The sequence below is a fragment of the Bos javanicus genome, chromosome X, assembly GCF_032452875.1.
Source record: "Bos javanicus breed banteng chromosome X, ARS-OSU_banteng_1.0, whole genome shotgun sequence".
NCBI lineage: Eukaryota > Metazoa > Chordata > Mammalia > Artiodactyla > Bovidae > Bos > Bos javanicus.
The window spans coordinates 4,398,320-4,419,361 of NC_083897.1; the positions used below are offsets into that span (position 1 = coordinate 4,398,320).

At 40.5% G+C, this 21,042-nt stretch overlaps 1 protein-coding gene across 3 annotated transcripts in view; it reads right to left on the reverse strand.

Moving 5' to 3' along the window:
- The window catches only part of LOC133242428 (fibrous sheath-interacting protein 2-like), a 105,645-nt gene that overhangs the window by 28,659 nt on the left and 55,944 nt on the right, over positions 1 to 21,042 (reverse strand). The window contains exons 1-8 of one of the 3 annotated variants that reach the window (XM_061408586.1): positions 6,262 to 7,175; positions 5,756 to 5,881; positions 3,762 to 3,923; positions 2,952 to 3,041; positions 2,606 to 2,745; positions 1,388 to 1,529; positions 655 to 765; positions 93 to 240 (exon numbers count right to left, since the gene is read on the reverse strand). In XM_061408586.1, the coding sequence (XP_061264570.1) occupies positions 93 to 240; positions 655 to 765; positions 1,388 to 1,529; positions 2,606 to 2,745; positions 2,952 to 3,041; positions 3,762 to 3,923; positions 5,756 to 5,881; positions 6,262 to 6,360 (1,018 nt within the window). In that variant the 5' untranslated portion in view covers positions 6,361 to 7,175. Of the gene's footprint in view, positions 1 to 92; positions 241 to 654; positions 766 to 1,387; positions 1,530 to 2,605; positions 2,746 to 2,951; positions 3,042 to 3,761; positions 3,924 to 5,755; positions 5,882 to 6,261; positions 7,176 to 21,042 lie in introns of those variants that run through there. The other 2 variants (XM_061408583.1, XM_061408585.1) reach the window with 2 other exon arrangements.

The following is a 21,042-nucleotide window of genomic DNA, read 5'->3' on the forward strand; positions in this document are numbered from 1 at the left end:
TTTGCAAGGGCTTTGTCACCTCACTATATTAGCACATAGACGGGTTTTTTACAAAGCCACTGATAATAAATATTTATGCATATTCTACTTACCTTTGTCTTTTACTGTTTCTCTCTCACCTTCTGTTTCATCTTGACTTCTGTTTTCAAATACATTTTCTTCTGATCCTTCTCTCTGAAGGTAATTCCTTTGCATTTTTGGTAAATAATAAGGGATTTTTTTCTCGAGTTGTGCTTTTTTCTAAATATTAAAAAATATATATTCAGTGTTTAAAATTTAATATCAACTTGCCACTGGAAATGTATAACAGATACTTCAAATATGATGGTACATTTGAAGGAAGCCCTCTTTCTTGAGATTTCTAAAATCAGAGTACAGAGCTAGGAAGGTAATAAAGGTAAGTTTCCTTTTGCTGTCCAGCTTGAAGAATGTATTTTAATAACAAGGTCCAACTGAACTCATTGCCTACTTTCTGGAGACTGGTCCCATTGTAGACCAGCACTTAAAGTTCAGGTTCAGACCAGACTGGCTCTTTCCATCAATAGCTATCCTTGTGAATTTAAGTCACTTCTGAAAATCCACACTTTAAAATATCAAAATTAGCAAAACCCTTTCCTCAAAACAGCCCAAGTTATTGTTCAAAGGTCACTCTACCTTACGGTGAGCATCTTTGTTGACTTTTTTACATTGTTCTTCATATCTTGCTTCTCTGTTTACTTCTTCTCCAATCTTTGACAGCAGTAACATTTCTTGTGTTTTCCGTTCCTAAAGAGCACAATGTCATGGTAGTCAGCAGGGCTTCTCTTTTATAATCTTTTTCTTTCTTTCTTTTTTTTTTTTGATCAATAAGCAAATTAGGTCAAATTAAGACCCTTATAGGAACTTGGACAACCATAATGAAAATCTTACACTGGCTTTAGAATGGGCTTATGCTTCAAAGGTAGATCTCAAAAGATGCTGGAAAGGTGATTTTCTCTTATAGATTTGAGGAATTATTATATGTAATATGTTGCCCTTAAATGTATTCTGACAGAGAGCCAGAACAAATAGCCTTGTCTGAGCATTGAGGAGTGAGAATACAGACATGATTATTTTTCACTAGTTAAATTCTAAAACTTTAAGAGCAGATGAAGTGTGTCTATACTATGATGGTATGTAATTTGTGGTATCAGTCTCACTATGTTAAGTAAAAGCTTGTCTGTTATAATGGTGATACAAGATTAATAGCAGTTTATTATTTTAAAATAATTATGATTTTTTAAAGCAGTGGTTTATTTCTTAGACCTGAAATAACTTCAGGTAATATGGTGGGACTGCTAAAAATGTTTATAAATAAAATAATCACACATAATTTCCCCATCAATATTTATAATTTGGTGTTTCTCACTTCTTCAGTTTGTCTCCAGAGACTAAGTTTTCTTCTAACGTGGTCCCGATGTCGTCTTTCTTCTTCCTTTATCCGGAGTACGTTCTGCTTTTCTGCCGTGTGTTCAAGCTTGTTTAATTCCAAGCTAATCATATCTAAATATCTAAGTAAAAGTGAAAATTTAAGGGAAGATAAACTGGGTGTTTCCCTTATGATGGTATTATCTACTCTGATATTCCCAAACCACCTTCTGGGTTGTTTTTTATTTCTTAAACTACAGGAATGTAGAGTTCTTTAAGCTAACGTGATCCACCAACTCACCATGATGTACTCATCAGACTGTTACTGTGGTCAGGACAATGGCAAAATGTAGAACAGACTGATTTAAAGCATTTTATACAGAGATTAGTCCTAGTTCAGGAGCTCTGTAACATGAGTTTCCAAAGACGGCTGAAGTCAACTTAAGGACTGACTTCAAAAAACAAGTATATTTGAATTTTCTTTAAAAAATAAGTGGCTATTGGCCTCTCTGTCATTGTCAAGTCCTTGAACAATCTCTCATGTGTAGACAGGCCTGAAGACTGCCAGTCTGCCACTTTGGTGAATCAGTATATATTCTGGCTTGACATGAATCCATGGAATATAAGAGGTAGGTGATGGGGAACTGGCCCTCACCCCTGATAAAGGAAAAAGAGAAGGAACTATAACTCATCCATTTGCCTCCTGGGGCATGGGCTCAGCCGCTGAATAATAAGATTGAATGTGTGTGAGTAATAGCTAAATGAACATACATGGTTGGTTGGGGAGGTAACACCTGTTTATATTAACATCAGATGAAGTTATAGCAACTCTCTCTGTTTTATCCAGCAGTAATTTCCTTAAACTTAAGTTAGAAATGTGCTAGTGACACCTTTCCCTCTACTACTATGAACTTGGGTTTCCCAAGCTCAGGGAGCTGTACTTCGGAATTGTTCTTCAAATATCAGTTTGTCTTACCTCTTGGGTTCCTCATGACTCCATTTTCTCAGGTAGAAACTCTTTCCTAGCTATGGTATCAAAGTTTCCAATCCCTGCTATCTCTTAATCTCCTTTCTTTTCAGTCCACATTGAAGACTATAGGAAGTTACATTGTGTCTAATACTTTTTAAATTATTCTGCTTTCAATTATTTCTAGTACTTTTACAGTTTTCTGGAGTCCACAATACGTCCACAAAAAATATGCATTAACTTTGGTCATACCTTTGCTTTATCAACAGCTCTTGGTCTGGAGTTGTTCGTTTATTTTCTTGTAACAGCCAACCTTGGAACTGTGTGCTGCCATGACGGTCACAGGCTCTCTTGGTTTCATACAATTTATTTACTTGTTTTTCAATCATTTCCTGGGAGGGGAAAAAAAAAGAAGTACAGTGTTTATATTGGCCAGAAATAACCTTGTCCTTTGATATGACTTCTCATGTTTTGGGCTTGGTAAACATCCTGTAGTTTACAAATGGTTAATTAACCTGCATTTAAGTCTTTCTTCCACAACCTACATAAAAACTTTCTTACGGGCCTCAAATAAAACCAATTCAAGTACTTAACTTACTTGTTCTCTTACATAGTTTCTTTCGGAGTCTAATTTCAAACGGGTGAGATACTGCCTGTACTTATTCAATTCCTTCAAGGTGCATACAACCTATAAAAACAAATATATAAATATTTGTTGTAACAATATGTTACAAAAAAGTTGTAACAATCATGAAACTTTCCAGAGAAAAGAGTCATAAGAACATTCATTTTAGTAACAATTTTGGGATCAAGGCTAGTGATAGCACATTTTGGTAACAGTTTAGAAGGCAATATCTCTCTACGGTGGCTGTATCACCAGGAAATGTCTACCTAAATAATATTACTTCAATAATATGGTTCACACAAAATAAATGTTATTAAAATATCAGTATAATAATGATGTTTAACTTTCAGAAGAATTTATTCTATCAAGCTGTATTCTGTTAGGTTTCCATTTTGTCTCTAGTCTTCTCAAAGGGTATTGAAAATATCCCTTGATGGGTATACAGTGCTATTAATACTTTTAGAGCCAAAGGAAAGGCACTAATAATACAGCTGAGAGAAAATGTATAAATAAATGTGTATGCATATGTCTTTACATATTCAAATCATTTGGCATTTATCTTTTGCTTTTATCAAAGAAAAATGATCAAGTGGGAACAATTTTATTTAGAAACAGCCATCTGATTTCTCTTTACTCAAATATTGAGTAATTCACTTAGTTTTCTGTCAGGTATTCTTTATTGCTCAATTAAAAGTTGACACAGGTTCCCAGTGAAGTACAGAAGCAAGCTTATATCAAGACCATGGGTTTATGCTGGTTAACTGGAAGCAAACTTCAACCCACCTTATTATTGCTGGTGATATAGCCACCTTTCTTTAATCTCCTCAAGATATCTTTTCGCCTATAGTATGATTTTAAATGTGGATCGTGCAGGCTGTTATAGCCAGTTTGTAAAAGCCGACAATAAGGATCAAACAGGTTAAAGTCAGAAGTAGGCGGATAAAGCTGCAAACACACAGATTGAAAAGTGTTACATATGTAAAATGAATGAAATCACACTTTTAAACCTCAATTTGTTAAGGTGATTAGGCTGTTCATTGAAAATAAAACATGCAAGAAGAATCTGAAGTGAGAGAATACTGACAACGGGCTGATCTGAAAAAAAGACAGTAGAATACTGTAATTTTCTTCCACTTGCATTTAAATCAATATGAAAGACCTTTAAATTCCGTTTCCATGGTACTCTGCTAAAGTGATTGTAGTTCACAAAGCAGCAAGGTCAGGTGAAGAAGCATGGCCTAAGAAATTGGGAGACTGTGGTTCTAGTCTAAACTCTGCTACCATCTACCTGTCATAGCTTCACCTTACAAGGTGGTCAAGGGTGCTGCTGCTGCTGCTAAGTCGCTTCAGTCATGTCCAATTCTGTGCGACCCCATAGACGGCAGCCCACCAGGCTCCCCCGTCCCTGGGATTCTCCAGGCAAGAACACTGGAGTGGGTTGCCATTTCCTTCTCCAATGCAGGGAAGTGAAAAGTGAAAGTGAAGTCGCTCAGTCGTGTCCGACTCTTAGTGACCCCATGGACTGCAGCCTTCTAGGCTCCTCCGTCCATGGGATTTTCCAAGCAAGAGTACTGGAGTGGGGTGCCATTGCCTTCTCCAGGTCAAGGGTAGAGTTAAAAAAAAAAAAAAAACCAACAACAACTAAATGTGCAAAATATAGTGTTACTTCCTTGAGGAGATATTGCTAAAAGATAAAGAAGGATCCCACTAAGTTAGTGGTTAGGGTAGTTGAATATAGTACCTGGTCATAATTAAATACATGTGTTTGGGGGGAATCAATATAATAAATTGTAGAGCGAATCAGTATAAGTATGGGGAAAAAATCAGGAAATAAGTAGCTAACAAGTGAATAAAAGAGTAACACAATGTAAATATGGGAAATAGAAGATAGTGGAGCAAGAAACCAATGAAGAGGGTTACATTTACAAACTGAAAAGGAGTGTTATCACTTTTTAGTCAAATAGGCTTTGAGTGTGTTTTAGGAATGTTAATTTGTGGGAAGGGGCAGAATGTATTGGTTTTGAACAGAGAAATTATATTGCTTTCCAGCAATAAAACTTAAAAAAATCACATATATTTGACAAGTATCAGAAATACCAGGGAGCCCCCTATGCATCCTTGATGACACCCTAGAGAGGAGAATGGTAAGGAAATAAGTAAAATCAGGAAATAAGTAGAAATAACGTGATGAAAGCACACACTCAGAGAGTTCCGAACCTCCTTCAGGCTTAGCCTACAGCTAAGGACAGGGTGGGGAGTGTTAGGCAGAGGACTTAAACAGTGCGTGCAGCACTCTGAACCAGAAAAACAGTACTTTGGTGCTCAGTGAGAGAATGCAGATCAAGGGCAATGTAAATTCTAAGGAAAGATGAAACCGTTGGGGTTTGGGACACTGGGGAAAGGCTTCATATAGTAGCTCTTGAAAGATGGCTCAAATTGAAGATCAGGAAGCAGAGGAGAGCATGCCAGGTGTCAGGACCCAGATGGACAAAGGCACAGAAGTAGAAATTATCATACCATGTGTGGACAGGGAGAAAAGACCCGGACCTTTCGGAGCTGAGGTCTGGGTCGGAGATAAGGCTGAATTGGGTGGCGGAGGCCTATCACGAAGCCTTCTATCATTAAGTTCAGACACTGAATACTTCAACTCATTTTAACTTCACTTGGTGTGTGAAACTGAAGTTGACTCAAAGCAAAATAATAGCAGTGTTTCGAGTTTAATAGCAAGCAGAAAACAGTCAAGAAAATCACTTAAGCACCATTAAAAGTTAGTTTACCTTTTCACCTAAATTTGTAGTATAGAAAACATTATTACTTCCTGGAACGACTGGAAGCTTCACCCCAAGAGGAAGATCTAATAGATCAGTGGCTCCGACCTCTGTGATGGGGTCTTTTTGTGAGGCCTGTCAGATATAAGTAGAAACCTTATTTTTGTTTCTAGTACTATTATTTTAGTTTAGACCAATCTACTTAAACTAATACCTCCAAATAAACCAAAGACACACACTCAGGGTTGAAAGAAACCGCCCTGTTGATAAACTGAAGGCCTCCCTGTTTACCCCTGTTACCAACCCAATCTCTGAGCTCCATTCAAAGCTAATCTCGACCAGAGGGAGCTCTAGTCACTGCAGAGGGTCTGGGAGCTGGAAACCCAGCTTCAAGGGCCCACACCCCTCTGCTGAGTCCTCCCCCATAGTCTTTCGTCTGCCCGCCCTCCTTCCCTCCCAAGACCCAGCCCTGGAGCCAGAAAGAGGAGGAAGATCACCGACTGGCCCCCACTCACGGAGCCACTCTGCTTCCTGTTGGCAGTTAGGCTGCGGGCGGCTGCCTTAGAGGCGGCGGCCTGAGCAGCCTTGTAGCAGTTATTGAGGTACCGGTCCATGGCCACCCATCAGCCCGCAGGGGGTGAGGGGCTGGGGTGCCACAAGCCGTCTTGGTTTCTTCTCTTCACGCACACCTTTCCCTCTCTACGCCCGTAGCTAGCCTGGGCAACCCAGACAGTGGTCACGAGGGTAACGGCTCCTCCAGGCCACGCCCCTCACAATGCTGGGTTCCAGGCTGCCGCGCTGACGTCCTAAAAGGGCGCCTCCCCAAAGCGTGTCGCCCTCAAGTGAGGGGATGGGGCATTGTGACCACACGAGCTGCCACCCGGGGCCTCCAGCGCATGCGCAGAGCCCAAGCCTCAAGGGCCAAGCGAGATGGGGAAGTGCTCGAAAAGACTTGGTGTAGGAGGACCACAGTTGACATTACCTTTCAACCTGAAACCAATAGCCCTAATTTAAATTAAGCCAGAAGTGTATCAGTTTTTGTCAGTGTATTGTTCTTGTTTATTCGTTAAACCGTGTCCGACTCTTTTGAGCCCACCAGGCTCCTCTGTCCGTGGGATTTCCCAGGCAGGAATACTGGCGTGGGTTGCCATTTCCTTCTCCAGGGGATCTTCCCGACTCAGGGATCGAACTCACATCTCCTGCATTGGCAGGCGGATTCTTTACCACTGAGCCACTAGGAAAGCCCTTGTCTCTGGATAGCTGCCTGTAATTCTTCTAATTCTTCCCGACCCCCAAAGAGCTATGATTCTGTTCAACACATGCCTCTGAGTAATTGTATAGTTTGCACTAAGACCAGACGACTGGCTTTATACATCTGCCCACTTTATAGATCCCGTGACCGACCACTTCCGCTAGGCATATCCTTCCCCTAGTCTCATTTAGAACATACTGGTTTTTCCAGGACTCAGTGCTGTCTTTCCTGTCTTGGGCTCTTCATCTCTCTATGCTCCTTGTCCTTCCTTTCTCGCTCTTCTATTTCTATCTTATAGTTTCTACCTTATCAGCGCTTCCCAGGTGGCGCTAGTGGTAAAGAACCCACCTGCCAATACAGGATATATACCGCAGGTGGTGCTCGTGGTAAAGAACCCGCCTACCAATATAGGAGACAGGAGGTGTGGGTTCGATCCTGGGTGGGGAAGATGCCCTGGAGGAGGGAATGGCAACCCATTCCAGTATTCTTGCCTGGAAAATCCCATGGACAGAGGAGCCTGGCAGGCTACAGTCCATGGGGTTGCAAAGAGTCAGACAGGACTGAAGCGACTTAGCACGTAGGCACCTTACATTAGATTAGCCAACATTTATTGAGTGCCTGCTCTGCCAGACACTGTGCTGGATGCTGAGGATACAACAGTGAGTAGAGCATAGTTCTTGCTGTCCAGGAACTCACTAGATGGTAAATATCTTAATAGCTGAGACTGCACTTGGTTTGTCGGGAATCTGTACTTTTGTCTCCATGTTCTTTCATGAATCTTTTTATTGTGCTAAAAATGCATAACATAAAATTTACCATCTTAACCATTTTTAAGTGTACAGTTCAATAATGTTACATATATTCAAATTGTTATGTAACAGATCTCCAGAATTTTTTCATTTTCCAAAACTGAGTCTGTACCCATTAAACAATTCTCCTTTCTTCCCTTGTCCCAGTTCCTGGTGAACTACCATTTTGCTTTCTGTTTCTAGGAATTGGACTACTACAGATACCTTATATAAGTGATATAAGTGAAATCAAGGAATATTTGTCTTTTGTGATTGGCTTATTTCACTTAGCATAATAACTTCAAAGTTCATACGTGTAGAAGCATGTGGTATGATTTCTTCCCTTTTAAAGGGTGAATAATAGTCTGTTAAGTGTATCTGTCTCTATCACATTTTCTTTATCCATTCAACCATTAGTGGACATTTAGCTTGCTTCCACTTCTTCAGTTCATTTCAGTCGCTCAGTTGTGTCTGACTCTTTGTGACCCCATGGACACCAGGCTTCCCTGTCCATCACCAACTCCCAGAGCTCAAACTCATGTCCATCGAGTCAGTGATGACATCCAACCATCTCAACTTCTGTCATCCCCTTCTCCCCCTGCCCCCAATCCCTCCCAGCATCAGGGTCTTTTCAAATGAGTCAGCTCTTCTCATCAGGTGTTTCAGCTTCAGCATTAGTCTTTCCAATGAATATTCAGGACTGATCTCATCTTGGATGGACTGGTTTGATCTCCTTGCAATCCAAGGGACTCTCAAGAGTCTTCTCCAACACCACAGTTCAAAAGCATCAATTCTCAAGTGCACAGCTTTCTTTATAGTTCAACTCTCATATTCATACATGACTACTGGAAAAACCATAGCTTTGACTAGATGGACCTTTGTTGGCAAAGTATTGTCTCTTCTTTTTAATATGCTGTCTAGGTTGGTCATAGCTTTTCTTCCAAGAGTAAGAGTCTTTTAATTTTATGGCTGCAGTCACCATCTGCAGTGATTTTGGAGCCCAAGAAAATAAAGTCTGACACTGTTTCCACTGTTTCTCCATCTATTTTCCATGAAGTGATGGGACCAGATGCCATGATCTTAGTTTTTTGAATGTTGTGTTTCAAGCCAGCTTTTTCACTTTCTTTTTTCACTTTCATCAAGAGGCTCTTCAGTTCCTATTCAATTTCTGCCATAAGGGTGGTGCATCTGCATATCTGAGGTTATTGATATTTCATCTGGCAATCTTGATTCCAGCCTGTGTTTCATCCAGCCTGGCATTTCACATAATGTACTCTGCATATAAGTTAAATAAGCAGGGTGACAATATACAAGCCTTGACGTACTCCTTTCCTGATTTGGAACCAGTCTGTTGTTCCATGTCCAGTTCTAACTGTTGCTTCCTGACCTGCATACAGATTTCTCAGGAGGCAGGTAAGGTGGTCTGGCATTCCCATCTCTTTCAGAATTTTCCACCGTTTGTTGTGATCCACACAGTCAAAGGCTTTGACATAGTCAATAAAGCAGAAGTAGATATATTTTCTGGAACTCTCTTGCTTTTTCTATGATCCACTGGATGTTGGTAATTTGAGCTCTGGTTCCTCTGCCTTTTCTAATCCAGCTTGAACATCTGGAAGTTCTCAGTTCACATACTGTTTTGTTTTTTAATGTGTCTTTTTTAAAAATAATCATTTTTTTTTTTAAATTGGAGGCTAATTACTTTACAATATTGTAGTGGTTTTTGCCATACATTGACATGAATCAGCCATGGGTGTACACGTGTTCCTCATTCTGAACCCCCACCCACCTTCCTCCCTATCCCATCCCTCAGGGTCATCCCAGTACACTGGCCCTGAGCACCCTGTCTCATGCATAGAACCTGGACTGGCAATCTATTTCACATATGGTAATATACATATTTCAATGTTATTCTCTCAAATCATCCCACCCTCGCCTTCTCCCACAAAGTGCAAAAGTCTGTTTTTTACATCTGTGTCTCTTTTGCTGTCTCGCACATAGGGTCATTGTTACCATCTTTCTAAATTCCATATACATGCATTAATATACTATATTGGTGTTTTTCTTTCTGACTTACTTCACTCTGTATAACAGGCTCCAGTTTCATCCACCTCATTAGAACTGATTCAAATACACTCTTTTTAATAGCTGAGTAATATTCCATTGTATATATGTACCACAGCTTTCTTATCTATTCGTCTGCTGATGGCTATTTAGGTTGCTTCCATGTCCTAGCTATCATAAACAGTGCTGCGATGAACATTGGGGTACACGTCAGTTCATGTAATGTTGAAGCCTGGCTTGGAGAATTTTGAGCATTACTTTACTAGTGTGTGAGATGAGTGCAATTGTGTGGTACTTGAACATTCTTTGGCATTGCCTTTCTTTGGGATTGGAGTGAAAACTGACCTTTTCCAGTCCTGTGGCCACTGCTGAGTTTTCCAGATTGGTGGCATATTGGGTGCAGCACTTTCACAGCATCATCTTTTAGGACTTGAAATAGCTCAGCTGGAATTCCATCACCTCCACTAGCTTTGTTTGTAGTGATGCTTCGTAAGGCCCACTTGACTTTGGACTCCAGGATGTCTGGCTCTAGGTGAGTGATCACACCATTGTGGTTATCTGGGTCATGAAGATCATTTTTGTACAGTTCTTCTGTGTATTCTTGCCACCTCTTCTTAATATCTTCTGCTTCTGTTAGGTCCATATGGTTTCTGTCCTTTATTGTGTCCATCTTTGCATGAAATGTTCCCTTGGTATCTCTAATTTTCTTGAAGAGATCTCTAGTCTTTCCCAGACTATTGTTTTCCTCTATTTCTTTGCATTGATCACTTAGAAAGGCTTTCTTTTCTCTCCTTGCTATTCGTTGGAACTCTGCCTTCAGATGGGTATAACTTTCCTTTTCTGCTTTGCCTTTTGCTTCCCTTCTTTTCTCAGCTATTTGCAAGGCCTCCTCAGACAACCTATTGTGACTAGTACTCCTATGAATATGGATGTGCAAATGTCTCTTTGAGATCCTATTTCAAAAATTTTTGGATATATACCTAGAAGTGGGATTGCTGGATCATATGGTGATTGTATTTTAAATTTCTTGAGGATCTTTACTGTTTTCCATGGGGGTTATTCTATTTTACCATCCCCCCAACAGTACATAAGAGTTTCAATTTCTCCACATTGTTGCCAACACTTGTTATTTCCTTCCTTCCTTCCTTTTTCTCTTCTTTTTCCCCTCTTTCCCTCCCTCCTTCTCTCTCTCTCTCTCTTTCTTCTAATACTAGCTCTCCTAATGGATGTGGGGTGCTATCTTATTGTACTTTTGATTTGCATTTCTCTGATGATTAGTGATGTTAAGCATCTTTTCAAGTGCCTTTCGGCCACTTCTTGGCTCCATGGTTTGGTCTACTTCTTTGTTATTTCTTGATCATTTAGTAACAATATCTGCCACTTATTGAGAATTCATTAATTTTAGATTCTTTGCTAAACCTTGCCTCGTTTAATCCTCACAACAACCTTTGTCTAGATTTACTCTGTCTCTGTAGATGAAGACATTTTTTTCTCAATGACTGTGGTTAATATGTGGTGGAGCTGAGATTTGAATCCAAGTTAAATGAGCCCAAAAGCTATACTCTTAATCGACATATTGTATGTGTTCTTGTTTTATTTTCACATATATGACTACAACTCCTGCATTTAAAACTCTAGCCTGGTTATATACATTACTGCCAGCCAAACATGTCTATATGGATGTCTGACAAACAACTGAAACTGACATACTCAAAACTCAACTCAGCCTCCCCTCACTAAAAAGAACTAAAAAAGGCCTTATCATTCTTCCTATAGTTCCTGCCTCAGTGACTGGTACCAGTTCTACTGAGCCAGACCCCAGACAATGCCCCTAGATGCCTCCCTTCCTCCACGACCTTGACATTCAATCCATCCTTAAGCCCTAGTGTATTTACCTCCTAAGGAAGAAAGAATGAAAACAAAGCATAAAACATTTTTGTGCCTCGGTTCCTGTCTACCTCTACAAGATCCTATTGCAATACTCCCTCTCAAACCTGACCTTACAGAAATATAGAACAGCACACAACCAGCCGGTTTGTGACTCTGTGCCTCTGCCTTGCATGAATATGCCCTGTCTTTGCCTGTCTAATTCTGGGGCCTCAACTGGAATGACCTGTATAATTGGGCTCTCACTCCATGAGTTTTTTAATCCTCTAGGAGCTAAGGCTATGCTGCTTCACATGGTGGTCTTAGGTTCCCCAGCAGTAAGAAAGGGCAAACCCCAAAGTACAACTAGTTTCAAGATTTCAAGATTTTGCTTTCATCATCTCGGCCAAAGCATGTCACACAGTCAAGCCCGTGGTCAATATAGCAGAGGATTAACCATTGTTGGTGATTAATATGACAGTATAGCACTGTCCTCTCTTTGGTACCTGTGATTTGTGTTCCTCCTACGTGCAAAATATATTTACTTTTCCTAAGACCTCAGATATTTCATCTAAATATAGCCTCAGCTCAATGTCCAGAATTTTGTCATCTACAGTCACACCCAGAGGTAGCTTCTCATAAAACACTTTGCATTCGTTATCTACTGCCACATAACAAGTTACCCCTATACTTCAGATCAGATCAGATCAGTCTCTCAGTCGTGTCCGACTCTTTGCGACCCCATGAATCGCAGCACGCCAGGTCTCCCTGTCCATCACCAACTCCCGGAGTTCACTGAGACTCGTCCATCGAGTCAGTGATGCCATCCAGCCATCTCATCCTCTGTTGTCCCCTTCTCCTCCTGCCCCTAATCCCTCCCAGCATCAGAGTCTTTTCCAATGAGTCAACTCTTCGCATGAGGTGGCCAAAGTACTGGAGTTTCAGCCTCAGCATCAGTCCTTCCAAAGAAATCCCAGGGCTGATCTCCTTCAGAATGGACTGGTTGGATCTCCTTGCAGTCCAAGGGACTCTCAAGAGTCTTCTCCAACACCACAGTTCAAAAGCATCAATTCTTGGGCGCTCAGCCTTCTTCACAGTCCAACTCTCACACCCATACATGACCACTGGAAAAACCATAGCCTTGACTAGACGAACCTTTGTTGGCAAAGTAATGTCTCTGCTTTTGAATATGCTATCTAGGTTGGTCATAACTTTCCTTCAAAGGAATGAGCGTCTTTTAATTTCATGGCTGCAGTCACCATCCGTAGTGATTTTGGAGCCCAGAAAAATAAAGTCTGACACTGTTTCCACTGTTTCCCCATCTATTTCCCATGAAGTGGTGGGACCGGATGTCATGATCTTCGTTTTCTGAATGTTGAGCTTTAAGCCAACTTTTTCACTCTCCTCTTTCACTTTCATCAAGAGGCTTTTGAGTTCCTCTTCACTTTCTGCCATAAGGGTGGTGTCATCTGCATATCTGAGGTTATTGATATTTCTCCCGGCAATCTTGATTCCAGCTTGTGATTCTTCCAGTCCAGCATTTCTCATGATGTACTCTGCATATAAGTTAAATAAACAGGGTGACAATATACAGCCTTGACGAACTCCTTTTCCTATTTGGAACCAGTCTGTTGTTGCATGTTCAGTTCTAACTGTTGCTTCCTGACCTGCATACAAATTTCTCAAGAGGCAGATCAGGTGGTCTGGTATTCCCATCTCTTTCAGAATTTTCCACAGTTAATTGTGATCCACACAGTCCAAGGCTTTGGCTTAGTCAATAAAGCAGAAATAGATGTTTTTCTGGAACTCTCTTGCTTTTTCCATGATCCAACGGATGTTGGCAATTTGATCTCCGGTTCCTCTGCCTTTTCTAAAACCAGCTTGAACATCAGGAAGTTCACGGTTCACATATTGCTGAAGCCTGGCTTGGAGAATTTTGAGCATTACTTTACTAGCGTGTGAGATGAGTGCAATTGTGTGGTAGTTTGAGCATTCTTTGGCATTGCCTTTCTTTGGGATTGGAATGAAAACTGACCTGTTCCAGTCCTGTGGCCACTGCTGAGTTTTCCAAATTTGCTGGCATATTGAGTGCAGCACTTTCACAGCATCATCTTTCAGGATTTGGAATAGCTCAACTGGAATTCTATCACCTCCACTAGCTTTGTTCGTAGTGATGCTTTCTAAGGCCCACTTGACTTCACATTCCAGGATGTCTGGCTGTAGGTCAGTGATCACACCATCGTGATTATCTGGGTTGTGAAGATCTTTTTTGTACAGTTCTTCTGTGTATTCTTGCCATCTCTTCTTAATATCTTCTGCTTCGGTTAGGTCCATACCGTTTCCGTCCTTTATCGAGCTCATCTTTGCATGAAATGTTCCTTTGGTATCTCTGATTTTCTTGAAGAGATCCCTAGTCTTTCCCATACTGTTATTTTCCTCTATTTCTTTGCATTGATCGCTGAAGAAGGCTTTCTTATCTCTTCTTGCTATTCTTTGGAATTCTGCATTCAGATGTTTATATCTTTCCTTTTCTCCTTTGCTTTTTGCTTCTCTTCTTTTCACAGCTATTTGTAAGGCCTCCCCAGACAGCCATTTTGCTTTTTTGCATTTCTTTTTCTTGGGGATGGTCTTGATCCCTGTCTCCTGTACAATGTCACGAACCTCATTCCATAGTTCATCAGGCACTCTATCTATCAGATCCAGGCCCTTAAATCTATTTCTCACTTCCACTGTATAAGCATAAGGGATTTGATTTAGGTCATACCTGAATGGTCTAGTGGTTTTCCCTACTTTCTTCAATTTAAGTCTGAATTCGGCAATAAGGAGTTCATGGTCTGAGCCACAGCCAGCTCCTGGTCTTGTTTTTGCTGACTGTATAGAGCTTCTGCATCTTTGGCTGCAGAGAATATAATCAGTCTGGTTTCGGTGTTGGCCATCTGGTGACGTCCATGTGTAGAGTCTTCTCTTGTGTTGTTGGAAGAGGGTGTTTTACCCCTATACTTAGTGGCTTAAAACAATGCAAAATAATTTATTACCTTCTTGGCTTCTCTTTCAGACAGGGCATCAGAGGGTATAGTTTGTCTCTGTTCCATGATGTCTGAGGCTTCGGTTGGAAGACCCTTTCAGTGAAGGCTAGCGTCATCTTAAGGCTCTGTTTACTCACATGTGTGGCTTGTAGCTGTTGGCTAGGAGCCTGTCTGTGGTTGTCAGCTAGAACAGCCACACTAATCTCTTCATATTGACTAGGCTTCCTCACAACACAGCACTGCGTTTCCAGGGCAAGGGGAGAGAGAGAGCGAGAGCAAGAGCAAGAGCATGTGAGAGAGGGTGCCAGGCAAAAGCTGTTACCTTTCGTGACCTAGCTTCGGAAGTCATACGGCATCACTTTCACCACATTTTATTTGGCTGAGGCAGTTACAAAAGTCCACCCAAGCTCAAAGGCAAGGAACATGGATGCCACCATCTTGAAGAGAGCTGTCAATGTCACATTGTGAGAACAGCATATAGGATAATCTATATATTAACGTGCCCATATTTGGAAAAATGCAATCTGCCACACAAGTTATCTAGTACTGCCCTCCAACCACAATGGTGACATGGGGACAAGATAACTACAGTAAACACTCCCACTTGAAAAGAGAGGTACAAAGGAGTCATTGACCCATAGCAACCATAGAACCACCTGGATATGTGCTGCCAGGTCCCCCTTTTCTTGGAGCAGAGAAATCCTTGACTCAATCCTCATTCTATTCCCTGGGAGTGGCTTCCTAGTTTACTGTTATTCATAGTTCTTATTTCCATCTTCTGGGCTCTTGACATGGCCCCATGGGTCATGCTTTTATTTAAAAGAAAGGTCTGTGTTTGCAGCTTAGTGGCTTTCTCAGCCTGCTCCCTCCCTACGCACAGAAAGTCGGGGGCCCAGTTGGGATTTGCAAATGGAGCAATCTCAAGCCTTCTTAGATCTATTTGAAGGGGTTTTGCTAGTTCAGTTCTCTTAAAAATGTGGGTTCGGTATTTGAGTCAGATCTAGTGAGGTGGTGAACCTAGAGCCTGTTATACAGAGTGAAGTAAGTCAGAAGGGGGAAAACAAATATTGTATATTAACACATACGTATGGAATCTAGGAAATGGTACTGATGAACCTATTTGCAGGGCAGGAATAGAGATGCAGACACAGAGAACAGACTTGTGGGCACAGCGGGGGAAGAAGAGGGTGGGATGAATTGAGACGGTAACATGGAAACATACACATTGAAAGTGAAAGTGAAGTTGCTCAGTCATGTCCGATTCTTTGGGACTGCATGGACCCCGTGGTCCAACTCTTTGGGACCCCTGCCAGGCTCCTCCGTCCATGGATTTCTCCAGGCCAGAGTACTGGAGTGGGTAGTGGTTCCCTTCTCCAGGGGATCTTCCCAACTCAGGGACTGAACCCAGGTCTCCTGCTTTGCAGCCAGATTCATTACCAGGGAAACCAGGTATCTGAGCTACCAGGGAAACCCTAACGAATACATTACCATGTGAGCACACGCACACACATACTTTTTTAAATTATTATGTTGTAATATATTTGTACAGAACTTATAGTGACTTTTAAAATTTATTTTTAATTGGATAATTGCTTTGCAATGTTGTATTAGTTTCTGCCGTACAACTACGTGAATCAGCCATGAGTATACATATGTTCCCTCCCTCTTCCAGTCCCCCCATCCCACCCCTGTAGGTTGTCACAGAGCACCGGGCTGAGCTCCCTGTGTTATATAGCAACTTCAGCTGGGGGCGCAGTAAGAGGGAGGGAACATATAGAACATTTATAGATTCAAAGGAATAAAGTATGGGGTTCATATGAATCTGAGTCCGTAGAATGCAATTATACCCACAACATTTTTTGAGATGGGCTTCTTTCTACTTTGGATGGCATGTTAAGGGCTGGGGACAATGCCTTTTTTCTTTTTAAGTTGAAGTGTAGTTGATTTGCAGTGTTTCGTTAGTTTCTGGTGTACAGCGTAGTGATTCAATATGTTTACAGATTATACTCCATTAAAATTATTATAAAATATTGGCTATATCCCCTGTGCTGTACAATATGTTCTTGTAGATTATTGTATGCATAATACTTTATACCTCTGTATTGCCCCTCTTCTCTTCCCTCTCCCCACTGGTAACCACTAGTTTGTTATCTATATTTGTAAGTCTGTTTCTGTTTTGTTATATTAGTCATTTGTTTTATTTTTTAGATTCTACGTATAAGTGATAACATATGTATTTGTCTTTCTGTATCTGACTTAAGATTCAGTAAGAATTACACCCTCTGGGTCCATCCATGCTGCTGCAAATGGAAAAATCTCATTCTATTTTTATAACTAATATTCCATTGCATCTTCTTTATCTGTTCATCTGTTGAATGGGCACTTGGATTGCTTCCACATAAGTGCTGCTATGAGCACTGAAGTGCATGTATCTTACTGAACTAGTATTTTTTATGTATTTATTTTTGGCTCTGCTGGGTTGCTGCTGAAGCTTTTCTCTAGTTGTAGGGGAGGTGGGGGTTACTCTCTAGTCGTGATGTGCAGGCTTCTCATTGTGGTGGCTTTTCTTGTGGAGCATAGGCTCAAGGGGGTGTGGGCTACAGTAGCTGTGTTACGAGGGCTCAGGAGTTGTGGCTCCCGGGCTCTAGAGCACGGGCTCAATAGCTGTGGTGCAGGGGCTTAGTTGCCCCGCAGCATGTGGGATCTTCCTGGATCAGGGATTGAACCCTTGTCTCCCGATTGGCAATCAGATTCTTTATCACTGAGCCACCAGGGAAGTCCTGAAACAGTGTTTTTTACTTCATTGGCTATGTATCCATGAGTGGAATTGCTGGATCACATGGTATTTCTATATTCAGGTTTTTTAAGAACCTCCATACTGTTTTCCATAGTAACTACACCAATTTACATTCCTACCAACAATGTACTAGGGTTCCCTTTGCTCCACATCCTTGTTAACATTGGTCATCTGTAGTCTTTTTTGATGATAACTATTCTGACAGGTGTGAGGGGATATCTCATTGTGCTTTTGACTCGCATTTCTCTGATGATTAGCTGTGTTGAGCATCTTTTCATTTGCCTGTTGGCCATCTGAATGTCTTCTTTGGGAAAAAGTCTATGCAGTTCTGCCCATTTTTAAATTGGATTTTTTTTATGTTGATTTGATGTTGATTTTGATTTTGATGTTGATGTATGAGCTGTTTATATATTTTGGATAGTAACCCCTTAACAGTCATATCGTTTGTAAGTATGTTCTCACATTTAGTATATTATCTTTCCATTTTGCTGATGGTTTCCTTTACTGCATAAAGCTTTTAAGTTTAATTAGGTCCCAATTGTTTATTTTTGCTTTTGTTTCTTTTCTCTTAGGAGACAGATCCAAAAAACCTACAGGTATGATTTATGTCAGTGTTCTGCCTATATACAATGCCTTTTTTTCTATTTGAAAAGGTTTCTTAAGCACCAACTTATATCTTTCTGGGGTCTTCACAAAGGATCTTACGTTACACTCTTAATCTTTGCTGGCTCGGAAAACTAGAAATGCAAAAGTTTTATTTTCTGACCCAGAAAATCCTGGCTCTTCTATATTTCCTCTAAAATTCCATTTGCAAATGCTGCTCGGCTCACCTCTCTCTTTGTGTACATTATCACATGCGGCTAGATGTTAAATGGCACTATCAGCATTCTGCTTGACTGGACGTTCTCCTTAGGTAGATACACAAGTTCATTAGGTACATATTTTCCATCTTCTGTTTACTGCAGATGACAGTTTTGCCAATTGTTTTTTTACCTATATGACATGAGATGTCATTTTCCAACCTTCTATTATAGTTTCCTCACTACTCTTAGAGATTCTACTTTGTTCACCCATTTCCCAACCTTTACTAACATTTTCCTAGCTGTTTTTCTAGCCTCTCCCCACAACTCAGTCCCAAAGTTAATACACCTGTTTTAGCTTTTTCCTTTCTTCTTCTTCTTCTTTTCTTTTTTGCAAAAGCACATTATTTTTAAGTACCAATTTCAGTGGTCTAAGATGGCTCTACTCGTGTATCTGGGGCCTTGGCTCTGAAGGTTGAAATAGCTGGACTGTCTTGGCCCTTCTCTGCACATGCCCTCTATTCTCTCTCAGGATTCAGTCAGGGGAGTGGCAGGGCCACTATATGTATTATGAAATAACATTGGACCTTACACAACTTTCAAAGAGTTGGGGAGAAAGAAGATCTGAGAAACTGTCACGAAGCATCTATGCTGAAGTGCTGGCTAGAGTGGACAAATAGGAGATTACAGGGCCATCTGAGAAGCGAAGCGTGTTTAGTCAGTGAAGTGAAACAGTGAAGGGGGAATTAGTGGAGACAGGAAAGCTGGGGCCTCATTATTACTCTTTTTGTGGCTTCACAGCTAAAAATATGTTGGGGGTCCTGGTTAACAAACAAAAGCCTGGTGGAACCTAAAAATAAATCAAGATGGAATCCTAAAATCATGTGCAGGTAACCCAAAGAAAGGCAAAAAAAAAAAAAAAAGAGAAAGAAATGAAGTAACAAGAAACAGAGCCTTAAAATACATGAAGCAGAAACTGATAACACAGGAGAAAAGCAATAGATAGATTATTCCCTGGTGGCTCAGTGGTAAAGAATATGCTTTCCAATGCAAGAGATGCAGGTTCAATCCCTGGGTCAGGAAGATCCCCTGGAGAAGGAAATGGCAACTCACTCCAGTATTTTTGCCTGGGCAATCCCATGGACAGAGGATCCTGGCAGGTTACAGTCCATGGAGTCGCAAAATAGTCAGACACGACTGAGTGACTAAACAACAACAACAACGTGGAAATAGCTCAACACTCCTGTCTCAGTAACTGATGATCAAATAGACAGAAAACCAGTAAAGGACCTCGGAGACCTGAACTGAACTGTCAACAAGCACATCCCAAGTGACATTTATACCACACTTCACCCAAGAACCCCAAACACACATTCTTTTCAAGTGCCAAGACAGACAGGACATATTCTGGGCCATAAAACAAGTCTTAAGTTCAAAAGCATTTAAATGATGAAAGTATAGTCTTTGATAATGTTTTTGGTTAAATTGTATTCTCCCAAGACATATATTGTAGTCATACCTTAGAATGTGACAGAATTTGGAAATAGGATCATTGCAGATGTAATTAGTTAAGATGAGGTCATCCTGGAGTCCGGTGCCCTTAATCAAATATGACTGGTGTCCCTCTAAGGAGACACATGAAGGTAGAATGCCATGTGACAACAGAGGCTGAGACTGAAGTGCTGCAGCTGCAAACCAAGGAATGGCAAGGATTAGTAGCAATCACCAGGAGCTAGGAGGAAGAAAGGAAGCATTTTCCCCTACAAGTTTACAAGGAGCATGGCCCTGCTGGCACCTTGATTTCAGGCTTCAAGCCTCCAGAACTGTGATATGATAAATTTCTGTTGTTTTAAACCACCCAGTTTTGGGTACATTGTTATGGCAGCCCTGGGGACCTAATACAGACCAATTACATACTTTCTTGAAATAAAAAATAGAAAAATCTCAGCAAAGAAATAGAAGCTTAAAAAAGGACGAAGTGGAAATTATAGTACTGACTGAAAAATATGATAACAGGAAATTAAAAAAACCCCACTCATTGGATGGGCTCAATAGCAGAGTAAAAAAGACAAAGGATAAACTCAGTGAGTTTAAAGAGAGATTAATAGAATTCGCCCGATCTGAACCATAGAGAGAAAAGAAATTAGAAGACTTAGAACTTCAGAAAGGAAAGAAGAACATCAAAATGGGTAAAAATAGGGATAAGAATAATGGACTATCTTATTTTTGTGTGTGTTTCTTAAATCATATTTTATGGTTAAAGCAAAAATTGTAACACCATCTGATGTGGTGTTTGTATATGTAAAGGAAATATTTAAGACAATTATATTTTAAAAATGGGCAGTGTAAAGGGATATAAACGGAAGTAAGTTTCCTATGTGTCACTCAAAGTAGACTTTGGTAAGTTACCTATGTATATTGCAGTTCCTAGAGCAATCATTAAAAACATTATTCAAAATGCCTTTAAAAACATGATACATGAATCAAGATGGATTCCTGAAATTTTTCAAGTAACCCACAAGAAGGCAATAAAAGAGTAACGAGAAACAGAGGAAACAAACAGAAAACAAATAAAAAATAGCAGACTTAAAACCTAACCTAGCAATGATTACCTTAAATGTAAATAATCTAAACACAGTCATTAGTGGGAAAAACAGTCTCCTCAATAGGTGGTGTTAAGAAAACCAGACAGCTGTAAAAAATGAA